Source organism: Galleria mellonella, unplaced genomic scaffold (genome assembly GCF_026898425.1).
Source record: "Galleria mellonella isolate WM207_F2 unplaced genomic scaffold, CSIRO_AGI_GalMel_v1 utg139, whole genome shotgun sequence".
In the NCBI taxonomy this organism is placed as follows: domain Eukaryota; kingdom Metazoa; phylum Arthropoda; class Insecta; order Lepidoptera; family Pyralidae; genus Galleria; species Galleria mellonella.
The window spans coordinates 5,706,534-5,722,425 of NW_026441995.1; the positions used below are offsets into that span (position 1 = coordinate 5,706,534).

The following is a 15,892-nucleotide window of genomic DNA, read 5'->3' on the forward strand; positions in this document are numbered from 1 at the left end:
TTCGTCAAAGTTTTCGACCCATGCTGGTTTGAAAACATCAAAAAAGTGCACCCTTCTGTATTTAGCAACTAGGCGCGTTTAACTGTTATGTTAGAATGAAAGTAAACGATTTTCTGCCGTATTTGGATTTTTAATTACGAAGTTTTTATTTTAGTATGTTCTATAGTATCGGCAGATTATTTGTTTCATGTGTCGCTAACGACTTCGATGTACATGATTGATTTAAAGCGGTAGTCTAGACAGCTGCATAGTTTTTGATTTTGTAGCTATAGTAGTGCCGACTTTTAAAATTTTAAATATATTTCTCCAATTACGTAGTTAGTAGTTTCAGTCGATTTCTTCTTTCTGCTGTTCATCAGAGTTACAAAACTTACTTTTTCTCGTTTTATCCGTAAATTTTACCACATTTGTTTTGAAGCTTATTACCCCTATTTTCAATAAGAAAAAGGTACGTATCCTTCTTTAATGTAATTAATTATCCGCGATATAAAATATTACAATCAGCGTAGTTCTACATATTAGAGGGAAAAGGATTGTTGGTAATGGTGACTAGAGGTTTTATTGCTAATAATATACCTTGTCAGGTCGACCTTCACACGATCATCTCCGAAACCTTCATACTTGTAACTCATTGATACATACTCATCTCTAAAGCAGTCGTGGTATTTTTTTTTATCCCTTAAATGTACGTCTATTACATTTAGTAGTCAGTGGATCTCAAAATCATATAATTAAATATATAAGGTTATGCTTGTAATTAATATATAAGTAATTAATAATTAACTATGTGTATAGTTACTATTTTGTTTAGCATAGCTGCTATCTTCATAAATTAACTTCACATTGTGAACCATCCCTGTCTCTGGTCCCTATACCTTACATTATACTTTCTGAATAACTGTTACAATTATGAATCATTACTGGTATCGTCTGCAACTCCTTTGTTTTGATAAACATAGATAATCATAAATATATTTTATAGTCCAACTAATATCCAGACAAGTAGGAATGTATTTAAGCATTTTTTAGTATCATCATCATCATATCAGCCATTAATTGTCCACTGCTAAAAGTAGGCCTCTCCCATAAAGGGAGGTTTTGCCAGTAGATACCATGTTAGCAAGCGGGTTAGCAAACAGGCTTTTGCGGATGTGTTACGAGGGACGCTGCTGCCCATCCCTCAACCATTAAGTACCCTTAGTCGCCTTTTAAGACATCCATGGGAAAAGAAGTGGTGGCTCATTCTATGCTGGGACTACACAGCAAATTTTTAGTATATCTTTCTGAAAAAAAAAAAGTTATTTCTTCTTCTTAAGTTCTGTAAACTGTGTTATAGTGTTCTATTATATTGTCTGTGGCATAATTTCTCTAAACTTATCTCTAAACTCTAAATTTATTATCATGGCAAAATCTTTATTCTTTTCTTTCTTTTTTTTATGCAACTTAGAATGGCAAACTATGGACTAAATTTAAAACAAATTGCTTGAACTTTGCTTTAGATTTAAGTCAAAAATATTATAATTTTAGTTTATAATAGTCCATAAAGCAGTAATTTTGCAAAACTATCAATTTGAAATAGTTACACACCTAAACATTTGTTTGATATTTTTTTTTGGAATGATGATAACATTAATTATATACGTAGTTTTCAATTGAAATAACAGATAGATGAGTCAACCTACTATGGTGAGGCTACCATTCCCTGTTCACCCACAAAACATTGTGATTACCGTGGAAACTATATTGTTTAATTCTTATTCCTTATGAATTTCTCACTGTGCCAACTGACCTACCTTATTCTCACTTCTCATCATTGACTGAAACAATATGAATAGAGCAAGCAGGGTTATCATTCCATTATCACCCTTAAAAATAACCAAACCTGATTGGTGTGGGGGAGATGGGTGGCACATCACTAACTGTTTATATCAGGTCAACCTTCACTTGGGGGGAGGATGGGATTGTATATACATGTAGGACTAGCAATATAGGGATCCTATTAACCACATTATTAACAATCCTCTCCCCTGTGAAGAATTGACTGTGTTCAGGTAGGTATCTATAGAAGATTCTTACCTACTAATCAATATCGAAACAAGTTATCTGTCGGTATGATATTATCAGTCGCCGCATTTATATAGATAAAACGAATAAGCACCTACTATTTGTTTTAATCTATATAAACTCGGTGGTTATCACTTGGGTTAATATTATACAAAGGTATTTTATAAAAACAGTTAATTGTCAAATCATCAATATTAGGATTGATTCACAATCTATATTGCTATTTTATTTATTTATAAAATACTACGATTTCTCTATATTAAATAAGTGAATATCCCAATCTTAAAAACTGAACATTTACTCTTATTTTTTTCATCACAGCTTACATCAAGAAAAATGGCAACAGCTAAGGCTAACAAAAAGTAAGTACCTATTCTTCTTTTCGTTAATGGCAATCGGTCGCTATTTTTACGATCATTTCTGGCAGCATCATGTATAAGAGGTTCATACTTGGATAGAAATTATATCTTAATGGCTGGCCTATTTTTTTACTTTTAGTATAAAACTGAAAAAGACAACACAATATGGGTTAGTGATAATTATCAATACAAAAATCTTAAATATATATTTCGTATGAATATAAAAAATAAATACATGTAATAGAATTTATAGTTTGATATTAATGCGTTTGATAACATTTACTGTAATCCATAAAATATTGGTGTTTTCAGAGAAAGAAATATTTAAAAGATTACTTAAGTTAGTAGGTTGGGGAATTTTTTTCTTTGACAAGTTGTGGGCATAATGGAATACAAAATATAAAAATTTATTTCACAAAAAAAAAGAAGACTACAATCGTGGTAAAACCAGTTTTTATGATTTAAAACTTAACCATTAAACCAATTTTGATTAAATTTCTATAAATGCGATCTGAAAGCATATCTTTTTAAAAAAAAAAAAAAATAGATACGCGGTGGGCAGGTAAGAAAGATATGATAAATCCAATGGTATTTAGAGTATCGAAATTAATAGCCTAGATATTTACTCGAGGGAAACTTTATACAAAAGTCGTTTGCTTGGGCACTTATGTTCCATTCGTGTTTCTACCTTGAAACAGTTGTGTTTGCATGGTTGTGCTTCAGTTTAAAGGTGGGATATGGAAGTGAATTTTCTGGGTACAGAGGAATAACACCTTAGTCCTCAGGAATGGCAACGCATGGGGGCTGTCATGGGCGAAACAGTATATTCTGTTACGTCCATGATACAGCTCATGTCTATAGGCGACGATTACCACTTTCCATCAGATGGGTGGTCAGCCTGTTTGCCATTCTAAATTGCATAAAAAAATTACATAAATTGGTCTCGATACTTTAATTACTAAAACAGGTGTAACGCAGACGTACACTAGGAACGTACAAGAATATGATGATACCTCAAAAGTAAAAACTAATATTCCCTGATTAATTAGTTATTACTTTTGAAGTAAAAATTACATGAAAGTCAATAATAATAAATACACTACCTACCTAAAAACATATCTATATGTTCATAGTTTGAATTTTTGTATATATTGTATATACAATTCCAAGGGAAATATTCCATCTCATGGGAGAGTATTAATGAATTTTTTTTATATATTTCATTAATTACGTGACCGCACGGTTATCTATTAGAAAATATTAGCTTAATCTAGCTAATATTTTCTAATGGATAATTACCATTTGCTATAAAATTATTGTATGTAAGTACTCATTACCGTGTGGTCTCGGCATAGAATAGACCACCCCATCCTTTTCCGTTTGTGTTATAAAAGGCGACCAAGGGAGGGTGAAAGATGAGCAGCAGCGTCTCTCTTAAAACATCTGTAGAGTCAAACTGCGTTTATCAATCCGCCTACTAAGCGTGGCAACTACTAGCAACCCCCCCCCCCTCAAGGGGAAAGGCTTATGTTCACCAGTGGACAATTAAAAGCTGATACGATGATAATGATGAAGAAGTACTTATTAACCAGTTATGTCAAATACAGAATGGCATCAGCAGCAATTGATTTGCCGGAGTGCCCTGTATGTATGGAGACAATGTTGGGACCGATATTTCAGTGCCAGTCAGGGCACAGCCTCTGTATTAAATGCACCACATCGTTGTGTCCACCGATCTGTCCTCTATGTCGCCAGCCTATGACACAGATGAGAAACTGGCAACTCGAAGAAATGATATCTAAGGTGGGTTTTCTTTGATATTTTTCTTTTATACTACTGAGAATTACGAACAATTAGTTCATTTTCACCATTCACGTTCTTTACATATTTTAAATTCACTATCGGGACTAAACGCGACGAAAATTTTTTGCAGGTAAATAGTACCTACATACTTGCTTCTTTATTGCCGACGTTTCGGCATGTTATGGTCACAGCAGAACTGAAGCAAGCCCGTGCAATCTTTTCGGTTCTGTCAATATTATTATGTAGATCTACACTGCGTTTAAAAAAAATTTCGCGTGTTTTATCACTTATCACTGCGTCCTATGCTGTTGAAAGTCTATATCCATCTTCCTTATTGAAATTTTTCGGATTTCGAAATATCGGCAATAAAGAAGCAGCTATTTAGATGTTATTTGCCTGCAGAAATGTTTCATCGCGTTAAATCTCGATAATATATTTAACTACGAACAAGTTACTGGTCCACCTACTGAACCTATGTAAATAACTAATAAAAGAGCATATCATCACAGAATACATAGTACGTCTTAATATAATCCTCCTTATCCTCGGGATCCTTTAAGTTTTTTACTCACCACACAGATGTCTCTTATTATAGAAATTGGAAAACCCTTCAAAGTGAAATACGTTACTCATATATTACTGTTTTACAATATAAAACATATTCTCAAAAAAAAAAAATACGAATCGTTTATCAATAAATGTTGAATCTCGCATACCAACTTATAGACTTTGTCGACGCCGTCTTAGTATGAGAGGCTCAAGATGTTTTTGTCGTTTTTCGACGATTGGATTCGACGATTATTTGACAAATTTCTCAATTTCACAGACAAAAACACTGCCAAATACATATTAAACTAATAACTATAAACTATAAAATTAATAAAAAATGTCTGATGTTTGTGCATAATTTCTACATCATCAATCTTTTGCAGGCAAAAGTACCTTGCCCTAATAAAACATTTGGGTGTGTGTACATGATGGAATCCAATGATGTACAAGACCACCTGAAGGAGTGTATTTTCCGCGAGATGGATTGTCCACTTGGACTTGTTTTTGGAAGATGCTCATGGCATGGTAAATCAAACAAATTACTTATTTATAAAACTATTGTCGATTTCAATCCTTCTTGTAACATGTCTTAAAAGATTACTAAATACTCATTTAAGCGGTCGTGGTTATTAGGAATAAATTTGTGTCAGTAACGTCTCACTATTACAAATTATAAAAATAAAAAAAAAAAGACTAGTATATAATAACATATTATTTTCAGGTAAACTGAAGGAGATGATGGATCATTTCAAAGAGCGTCATCCACTAAATTGCAACGTCAACACTGATACTGATGTGGAACTGAACAACATAAATGTCAAGGAAGATGACCGTTATATGTATCTGATCTCACAGGGGAAGCTATTGTTTATAATTACAATGAAAATTGATACCTTACAGAATATGGTATATTGGACGATACAGCATATCGGAAGCAAAGCAGTTGCACATCAGCATGTATATGAGATACATGTCACAAGCAAGCAAGATACCAGAAGAAAAATAGTGTTCATGGAACACTGTTTTAATGACGCTCTTAAAGCTGATGAAGTGTTCCGCATAGGGAAATGTGGCATCATGCCTTTGAATATGTTTGGCCACTTTATAAAAGATAATAAGATGTCATTCCGATTTTTCATAAAAAGAATTCCTTCATCTTGCAACAAGGAAAAAAAATCTAAGGGAGACACTAATGCAAAACCTCAAAACGATAACTCAGGACCCAAGGGATTTGGGCAGAAAGGTGCCGGAAACAAAGGGCCAGGGCCTAAAGGACCGGGTCCTAAACCCCAGGGCCCGAAAAAGCCATTTAAACAGCATACAAATAACTAAGGATTATACTGCAAGGCGGGCAACATCTATATTTCTCATTGATAGTAACTGGAGATAGTTATATAGAAAACAGTGCTCTTATGAGATGGCCATAAAATATTGCTATTATCTACATAACTAGCTTCAATTTGAAAAGTGCCAAAAAAGTTAACACAATAACATTTTATTTAATAAATTGGATACAGTAAACAAAGTTTAAAATTTAAATTATTGATGTTGCCGGGCTTCTTATGTACGAACTCTTAAATAGGAACTAACCACAACTCCAAGATTTTGTTTTTTAATCTTTCATTAATTATATATATAAAGTTTAGTTACAACATATAGATACTAATTCATATCAATCCACATTACGTTGTTGTGTATTTAGTCTAAATTAGTAGTTGCAATTTTTACCATGATGTAATGTGACAAATATGGACAGTTTCCTAATACTGTGGTCATAAGTTTTGATAGCTACTATATATATATATATATATATATATATATATATATATATATATATATATATATATATATATATATATATATATATATATATATATATACATACATACATACATATATATGTGTGTGTGTGTGTATACATACATACATACATACATATATATATATATATATATATATATATATATATATATGTCTATAAATTTGTCATGATTTTTTAAAAATAAGTATAGACTACTTTGACCATGGAAATTGTCCTATATTTATATTACGGAAAATAAAAGTTGTGACTCTAATGATAGTATGACAACATGTAATATGGATGATTATTTCATATTTTATGAAATGCATATCGCTATAAGAAAGGCGATTTTACACTTCCTAGATAATAATTATTTGAGTTATTGTTCATTATAAAGTTTAAGGTCAGATCCATATTGGCCATTCTAATGACTATAAAGTTCTTAAATTAATATGCTCAAATCTGTCCATATGGGTTCCATGTGTTTGCTTGAGCAACAAAAGTGGAATCGCTTTACATTCGGCAAGCATGCGAGTCCAACATTAAGGAATGAAAATAGAATCATTATCCTACCTATTATCTGCTTACACTTAATATGGCATATATCAGTGTATGATACAAATAAACAAAGATGAAGTCAGGTCAGTTAACCTACCCGTGACTAAATTCGTCACCATATGGTTTCCAGAGGTCAGAGATCGTCAAAACCTGACAGGGTATATCGGAAGCAATAAAGCTGCTAAACTCCATTTCAAGCTGCTAACGATTTAACCATTGAGGCTGTAATCAATTGTTTAAACTAAATGGAGTTTTGTTTTACGTGCCTTTGCTAGCTCGACTCGCATTCACATATGTGTAAAAATATATTATGCACTTTATCATATGAATATATGTTTTTGTCTAATATTTAGTTTTCTAAATAGGATTGAAAGTAAGCATAAACACGAATTTCTCCATTTACTCAAATAGAGTTAAATGAGGAGCACTAATACTACGGGAGAACATGCTCTGTGCAAATTTAAACCCCCTGTTTTGAGTGCTCTTGTATCGTATCGGCCTTTAACTGTCCACTGCTGACTGTCCACTGCTGAATATAAACCTCCCCTTGGGGCGTTTTGCCAATAGTTGCCACGCTTGGCAGGTGGATTGGCAACCGCAGTTAAGTTTTGGAGATATTTTAAAAGGGATGCTGCTGCGTGTGCGTGCGCCCTCCCTTAGTCGCCTCTTACGACACCCACGGGAAAGGGGTGGTTCTGTACTACAATGTATATCTACATGTACACACTTTACATACACAAAAGGACATTCCATAGTCTGAAGACCTTTATTCTGCTATTGTAAACTAAATGGTAATTTTAAATTTTAATATGTAACTGAAGTTCTCATATGTACAATAGGTTTTACCTAATTCCTACTATGTACTTCTTAAAATATGTAATTACTAGTAATTTTAATACTGCAGATATTTTTATCTGTTCTTATAATAGCATATCTACATGTATAAGATGTCTATGTTAAAAATAAAAAATATGATGGATTTTGTTGATTTTTATATTATCTTAAAAGCTAGATGTTCATTTCTTAGCTTTCGATTCTCGCACAGCTTTTCTCTCTGCTGCCTTTGCAAGTTGTTTTGCTGGTTTTAGGTTGCCTTTTTTGCAAAACCTTTGATTCCTCAAGAATTTCGGATCCATCTGAAAAAAAAATAAAATATAATTATTCACTAACGACTAGGCATATTATATACAAGTACTTTATATTTCCACCAAACACATATAATTAAGCTTTAAATCTCACAAAGGGATGGTTTTACTATTAATTAATTACAGTTTTGAACAAATATAAAAAATAATAATTCCCTTAATAAGCTGCAATTTCTTGTCAATTGTTTTAGATCGGAACTATAACTGAAATGGTAAAGTTTCTTGTATGTGCTTAAATGAACATTTTAATTATCTTCATATATGTTTCTATGTTGGTTTACGAAAAGAGATTATAGAGACATTATGGCTTGAAAACCAGGCAAATATGAATATGAAGTACCTATTCAGTGAAATCAGTTTTGCTTTCTGCCTCTATTTATAGATCAATGTAATACATATAAATATATATAATAAAATTGTAACAGATTGCTGTCTGTATATGGAAGATATATAAGAACTACTATAATGAGGCTTTATGAACACAATAGAACCCAATGATTTTTAAAATATTTATCTGTTTGTGCCCGCTAATCGTAGAAATGGCTTAACCTATTTGAATGTGGTTTCCATTGTGTTGCAGTTTGCTGCACTTAACGTTTAGTGTTTGTTTTATTTCAATCAGTTCATAAATAAAAAAGTTATATCAATGTAAAGAATCACATATAAAATGCTATAAAATAATAATCACTTGAATTGGCTGAAACTTTATGAAGCTATGTAATTATCATTTAAGTATATAATACAACATAAGACCAAATTCATGAAGGGTTCCAATAGAAATAATATATGATAATTGCATAGAAACGAGCAACGCCGCGGGAAACTGCTAGTTACTTCTACATTAAAACTTACTATTACTTCTATATTAGAACGAAACAAAAATGACTTAATTTGCCAATCAAAAACTGCATCATAAATACTAATTTATGTGAACTTACTCCAAGGGTAGACTCGTGTCTGAACTTCTTAGGCTTTTTAATACCATTCCTATGGGCTTTGCGATCTGAAAATAATATAAAAATATTTATTTACAGCAATCGTATATTTTGAAATAAAATTAATGACTTTTTAATTTATAAACTGACTTAAAAAACTGTTTACATACTTTGGTTATGATTTGTGTGATTCTTTGACTTCGCCATTTCGGTTTATTACCTGTTCTGTAAAAATAAAATATACACGAGTTAACATACAAAACAAAATCTATTTTGTCGTGAATGTAATATAATAAAATAATATTGCACGATTTTAAAGATAAATAGCGAATTTTAATTCTTTCAAAACAAAACTAACCTATGCAGAACGTTGAACAAGAAAAGAAAGAAAACATTACAAAACAAAAAGCTGTCAAATCTTTAAAAGTCAAGTGTCAATGTCAATAATAAATTTACTAGCTACAATTCTTAATCTATGCTCAATTGATAGTAGTTTAAGATAGTAGGGGTTAATTGTATGGCGCCATTTCTCTAAAATGATAAATTTGGGAAATATCTCAACTTTAAATTTGATATCACAACAATATCTTAAGTCTAAGGACCAATATGAAATAATTTCAAATAAATTTAAATGAAAATTATCTTAAATTTAGTTTATAATGTTTTATAAAATAGTAATTTCGCAAAATTATTAATTTAAAACATTAGGTTATAGAGATAAAATGAGAGTTAATAAAAATGGCGTCTCAAAATCAACCCTTGTTGCTACTATAATGAAAAACTAAATAGTTATACTAAAATGATACAATGTAATACATATACTTTCTAATCACTTATGATTTATCTTTGTAGGAAATTAATTATATAGTCCGACACACATCATATGACTATATCGACGACTCATGTCTATAGACGACGGTTACCACTTTCCATTACGTGGGCCATCAGCTTGTTTACCATTCTAAATTGTATAAAAAACACACACACGCTCTTTATACACATATATAGTATCTTTAGTACATTGTGGCTTCAAAACTAATGGCGGGTAATGTAATTTTTTAACAATACATTCTTGTTATTTTTGCTTTCTAAAATGTGATTATATTTTATAAATAGTAATAATACATTTTATAAATATGATTAACACTATATTGTTTCAACATTTTATTTTCCCAAGTTTTCTTTATTTGTATAATACATAGTATACTCATAAAAAAAAAAACAAACTTGCCATAGTTATTATTTGCTCTGTATGTCTTATCCTCTTTATCTCTTATCTTATACCCCATCCACTGTTATATACCTTCGCGCACGCATATATATCTGTAGAATTACCAAGTACTAAAACTATTACCAAAAAGAATTACATTTCTCTAAAAGTTCATAAACAGACAATATTTTACCCAAAATTGCAAAAAAATACCCAGTCTGGCAATGCTACTATAACTATACCACACACATATAATTATATCTGTGAATTATAGTTATCATATATGTCTGTAATACTTATACTACTATAGATTATGCATTAAGCACATTTTTATTAATATAACGCAAATATACTTAATAACTTGATTATTATGTCTGTGGATGCAGGTAATATCCTTAAACCACTTAAACTATGAATTATAAGATGTGACGTCAACTCTGTCGACGTCACTTTTACTATATTAAACTGACATTGATTGAATCAATGAAAGAAGAAAAAAAAGAAAAAGAACCGCTTGTCTGTTACCGTAGTCGTGTAAGGTTTATTTAATTGAAAATATCTTATAGGTTAATAAAAATTATTTAAAGACATTCAAAAATTGATCATTAGTCATGGTTGTGTTAGAAGACGAAGCTGGAGATGCAAAACCTGTTCCCACCGAAGATAAAGAAGAAGGAAAAGCCACGAACCTTCTCACATTAGAGAGTATCCTTTAAAAGACCAGCTGTTGGACCAGTTTTCTCATAGTTCAAATTTTCTCAACATTTGTATATACCTGTATATAAAATATGTTTGGGATTATTTTTTATCTAGATATAGTAATTTTCATTAATTATTATTGAAATTATTTCCTACGATGTTGTGGGAAAGTATTGGATAAACTCGATACTATACATGGGTGCAAGAAAAGAAAATTTTTGTAATAAAATCTCATATCAGGCTGTATAAATTCTCTTCTAATGGGGAGAGGCATAACAAGCCCTGAGCACAGAAAAACTGTTATATTATACTATCATATTATTACAGGGCATGTAACTCACAATGGCAACAAACCAACGGCCACCTAATAAAAAATGATAACTATCACCTATAGACATGAACAGTAACATGGGCATAACAAAATATACTATGTAACCCATGATACCATTTATATGCCATTCCTGAAGACTAGTGTTATGCCTCTGTATCTTTTAATTTCATTGCCATATCAACATTATAAGAGAGTTATTTGGCTATTTTGTTGAGTATGTATAATTTTGTTACCATTATGAAATTTGCCATAAATACACTACAAAGTATTTTATTCAAATTTTTGTTGAGACTCCACCAACCTCATAGAGAATGTCTGAATGTTAGCTTTGTCATGCCTATTCATCAGAAACATCTTTACCCACACATATAGATATTTGGCATTGCAATTTAATGCAATAATGTTGACATCATAAAATTGTCCTGGCCAGGCTCTGCTTAGTTTGCATAATATTTCCATCTAAAGAAATGGAAGAACTTCCTTCGTCGTTTTGTATCATATTTATTCTTTTCTAAATGTTCTATTTATTTTTTAAATATTTAGTATGTTTATGTTATATCTCAGAACTTTGTATGATTGAAAAATTACTTAAACCTTATGTTATTAAAAATTTAAACATTGTTAAAAAATTATATAACATCCTTAATGTGTTAACAGTATTTCGTATTATCAAGGATGCTCAGCAGCAACATGGACTGCGACATGGAGATTATCAACGGTACCGAGGATACTGTTCCAGACGTCTCAGGCGTCTACGCAAAGTGCTCAAAATACCACAGGTGTTTGAACAATTTTAATTAATAGATCTGCTTTAGAACCATGTATATATGTTCTCTGTGAAGAATACAGTAATATATATTTTCTGGATGTTATATAATAATATATATAACATAGCTAGTATTATGTATATTCTATTTTTTAATATTTAGTACAATTGTAAACAATGTTAGCATTTGTATTCAATATAAAAACTTTATTTAGCTATTGTTTATTTTGTACACACATTTAGAGTGCCTTCAATTATGCTATTTTTCTATTAAATCTGTTATTTTTTTAGGATGTTAACATTTATCACAGTGTTACATATAAACCACTGTGTAACGGGTGAACACGTTATTTTATTGAAAATTATATGTGTTACAATATATTACAATATTTAACAGCGAAACAGTATTATATGATATCACTAGGACACTCATCGCCCAACTACTCTCTCGCTCGTTAGTCGCGAACTTTCTCGAAGCGCGAGAGGCGCGCTCCTATTGGTCGGTCGACGCGCCTGCGCTATACGTTTAGATGGGTCTCACGGCGTAGGTACTTACTATGCGCGCGTAATATATATACTTTTCGGTGTTACAACTGTCAATATCCAAGCCAGCAATGTAAAAAATTTATAATCTCTGGTAATTTTTAACTGTAAATTATAATGTTTAGCTGCAAGAATCGCACATATATGGACTAATGAAATAACAAATATTTTTTTTAGGGTGACAGACGCCATTACCGTCGCCGCGATGTCACAACTGTGCACCTGACAGCGGCTAACGCTGAGAACCGTCTGCTGGGTGTGCCACTCCTGCAGGCCGAACGTGCTTGGGCCCACGCGATGCAGTTACGCCAAGAGGCCAATACTGAACCTCGGAAAAAGTTCCATCTCATCGCGCGCCTTAAGAAAGCATGTTCGCATGCGCAGACGCTCTTGCAATTGTGTGAAGTAATTATATATGTTATCAGTCATTAAAGAACATCATTTTTCAGAGATTTATTTGCCTCAATAGCCAGGTTATTCATTGACTTTTTAATGTAACTTGAAATGAACAATAAGCTTTTTTATAAAGGACTGGTTTTTGCTTGCGGGTGGATTTTCAAAATATATTACCACTTCTAGATAGTGTATTAAATTAAAACATACATCAAACTCTAAGTCAGAACTTCAGAAACACAACTGTGGAAATCACATCCAATTTGGTGCCATATTTTTGTGAAATATCACAAAACAAACAAGCAGCCAAAGAAAAATTATGAAAATAATTCTTTTAGTTTCTATTGGTGTTATGAAGATCCCCCAAATGGATTTTTCTTAAATAAATATCTTATTATTAATCTTAACCCAGTGGTTTAACATTTTATATACACTGAGTCTTGATATGATGTAATAAGGAGGAAATGTTTATTTAACTTTGTTTATTATTGGAAATTAGTAATAAGCAGCAATTCCCTCCCATTTTTCTTCTGGGAAAGGAATTCTAGAAGAATCTTAATTGGGATAAGGGTAGGAAGATGATGAGTATTAAGCAGCTTGGGGTATTTTAATCCTGACATTGTTGTGTGTACGCAGCAGAGCGGCGCGTGCGACGCGCGCACTCAATTAGAGGCGGGAGCTTACGCGGCGTGGCTCGGCGGCGCGCTGCTGCTGGAGCTGCAGCAGTGGCGCCGCGCCGCCGACAGCCTGCAGCGCGCGCAGCTCGTGCTCGACAATCTTAGCGCCGCACTGCCCGAGGACGAGAGGCTCGTTTATAAGCAGAAGGTTAGTACGCGCTATACCCGCCTGTCACCTACAGGGTGACTAAGAAATTTGATTCCAATCCAATTACATAGAAAGTCACCTTATTATCGTTACATAGCATCCAGTCCTTTTCACTATTTAACACGGTGTGCAAAAGATTCTCCTATCAATGCTTACGGCTTTGGATTATTCTACATGAAAAAATTCAAACATTTCTCAGTTTTGGAATATGTATGTTATATAATAATAAAGAATACTAAGTTTATTAAATAATCCTATTTTATATTGTAAAAGGCAAAATTAAAACTATTATCTCCAAAATTAGAATTTGTCTAAATTACTACTTTATATTCTATGAAAAAAAAGCATAAAAAAAAAATTGTGTTAATATCATTCTTGTATTTTTTTCTTTGTAGGTGGAAGAGCTAAAGCCTAGCTTGCGTTACTGTGCATACAACATAGGCGACGAGTCTGCAGCCGGTGACCTGGTCGCAATGCGCGGCCAGGGTCTTATAGAGAACCTGGACTCACTTATGGCGCAGGCTAAGTATGTGAAGGCGAATTATATAAAACAGCTATAGTACTTTCATGATAATTTATGAATATTCCTGTTAACATCAATAAAATCACTGATGGCATTTTGAAATTTGCATCACCAAACTTACAGAGGTTAATTTTCAGTTGTAACAATTTTTGCAATTCCATGATATGTCATTTTGATTACAGAGAATCCCGCTCCGGCATTATGCATGAAGTAGAATGGCGTGGTCGCCGCGTCACGGTGAGGCCCGAGAAGGTCCGGCTGTTCCTCATCGCCCTGCAAGATCTTGACAAGTCTGTCGCCAATGCACAGACCGTCGAGGCTAAGATCGATATACTTGAAAACATCCTTATGGATTGTAAAGATGCTATATCTGCCATCAAAGATGAGATTAAAAGTGATCCAAAACTGAAATCGGCGTCTGAGTTGCAAATGTCTGGCATTAATTATTTGCTCTCTTACTTGATGTATTTGCGCCTTGTTCGCACTATAGACAGAAACAATTTGCTTGTACAACAAGCTGAACATGCTCGTAAGAATAATATACAAATTGATGGGAAGAAAGTGCGTCCCCATGATTTAACAAGACTTTACGAGATCATTTTGCAGAATTTCACTGAACTGCAACAACTACCTGGATTTGAAAGTGATGCAGTATATCAACAAGAGATTGAGACACAAATGAAGGCGTATCGCGCATTCCGTTGCTACTACATCGCTCAAGTCCTGACAGGGCTCAGGCGCTTCCGCGAAGCTCTAGCTATGCTTGAGAGATGCGATTCTTATGTAACTGAATCTATAGCTAGCAAATTGACAGACAAACAACTCTTGGATAAATTGCAGATTTTAAAGAAGGATATTGAAAGTTGCAAATTTGAAGTTCATGCCGATTCTGTACTAGAAGATGATGAGGATCAGGAAGAAGAAAACAAGTATATGAGTGGTAAGCCGCATAAGGACAAGAAGCCATTAGTTGATCGTTTGGATGAATACCGTGAAGATACACAGGTTTTAACTAAAAATCCAAACATTTATAAAATGCCACCTCCGATGGAAGCTATTCCTTGTAAACCATTATTCTTTGATTTAGCATCCAATTTTATAGAATTCCCGAATTTGGATGACAAGACAGGTGCAGCAGATAGTAAAAAGCAAGGCGCAGGTCTTACTGGATTGGTTAAGGGTTTCTTAGGTTGGGGAAAAAGCGACAAATAATTAGGTGATTGTTTTTATACACATATTATGTTACTTGGATACTAATATACTGTACTGAAAGTTTTATGAGATGTATGTATCTAACTTGACTAGTTAATGTTACTAGTAATTTATATAAATATATCTGTCTACATAAAAAAGGTATTATTGATTAGTAAATCTTACCCTAACTCCAG

General features: G+C 32.6%; 3 protein-coding genes across 5 annotated transcripts; 2 read left to right on the plus strand and 1 right to left on the minus strand.

The window, feature by feature from the left end:
• Nucleotides 1–227: 227 nt before the first annotated feature.
• LOC113513288 (E3 ubiquitin-protein ligase siah-1-like) lies at nucleotides 228–6,300 on the plus strand. 2 transcript variants are annotated; one of them, XM_052903428.1, is made up of 5 exons: nucleotides 232–448; nucleotides 2,386–2,426; nucleotides 4,031–4,226; nucleotides 5,159–5,300; nucleotides 5,497–6,300. In XM_052903428.1, the coding sequence occupies exons 2-5, from the start codon at nucleotides 2,401–2,403 to the stop codon at nucleotides 6,105–6,107; spliced, it is 975 nt and encodes a 324-aa protein (XP_052759388.1). In that variant the 5' UTR covers nucleotides 232–448; nucleotides 2,386–2,400; the 3' UTR covers nucleotides 6,108–6,300. The 2 variants fall into 2 exon arrangements, with proteins under 2 accessions (XP_052759389.1, XP_052759388.1); XM_052903429.1 differs by lacking the exon at nucleotides 2,386–2,426 and having other exon boundaries at nucleotides 228–448.
• A 1,809-nt stretch (nucleotides 6,301–8,109) lies between these two features.
• On the minus strand, nucleotides 8,110–9,673 carry LOC113511221 (uncharacterized). Its single transcript, XM_026894841.3, has 4 exons — nucleotides 9,573–9,673; nucleotides 9,385–9,439; nucleotides 9,218–9,282; nucleotides 8,110–8,270 (listed from the first exon to the last, which is right to left on the minus strand). Exons 2-4 carry the CDS (start codon nucleotides 9,419–9,421, stop codon nucleotides 8,151–8,153), a joined length of 222 nt encoding a protein of 73 aa, XP_026750642.1. The 5' UTR covers nucleotides 9,422–9,439; nucleotides 9,573–9,673; the 3' UTR covers nucleotides 8,110–8,150.
• A 1,191-nt stretch (nucleotides 9,674–10,864) lies between these two features.
• LOC113510915 (signal recognition particle subunit SRP68) lies at nucleotides 10,865–15,868 on the plus strand. Of its 2 annotated transcripts, none has more exons than XM_026894473.3 (6): nucleotides 10,865–11,129; nucleotides 12,112–12,233; nucleotides 12,941–13,168; nucleotides 13,796–13,981; nucleotides 14,377–14,507; nucleotides 14,687–15,868. In XM_026894473.3, exons 1-6 carry the CDS (start codon nucleotides 11,036–11,038, stop codon nucleotides 15,714–15,716), a joined length of 1,791 nt encoding a protein of 596 aa, XP_026750274.2. In that variant the 5' UTR covers nucleotides 10,865–11,035; the 3' UTR covers nucleotides 15,717–15,868. The 2 variants fall into 2 exon arrangements, with proteins under 2 accessions (XP_026750274.2, XP_026750266.2); XM_026894465.3 differs by having other exon boundaries at nucleotides 10,867–11,129; nucleotides 13,793–13,981.
• Nucleotides 15,869–15,892: the final 24 nt, after the last annotated feature.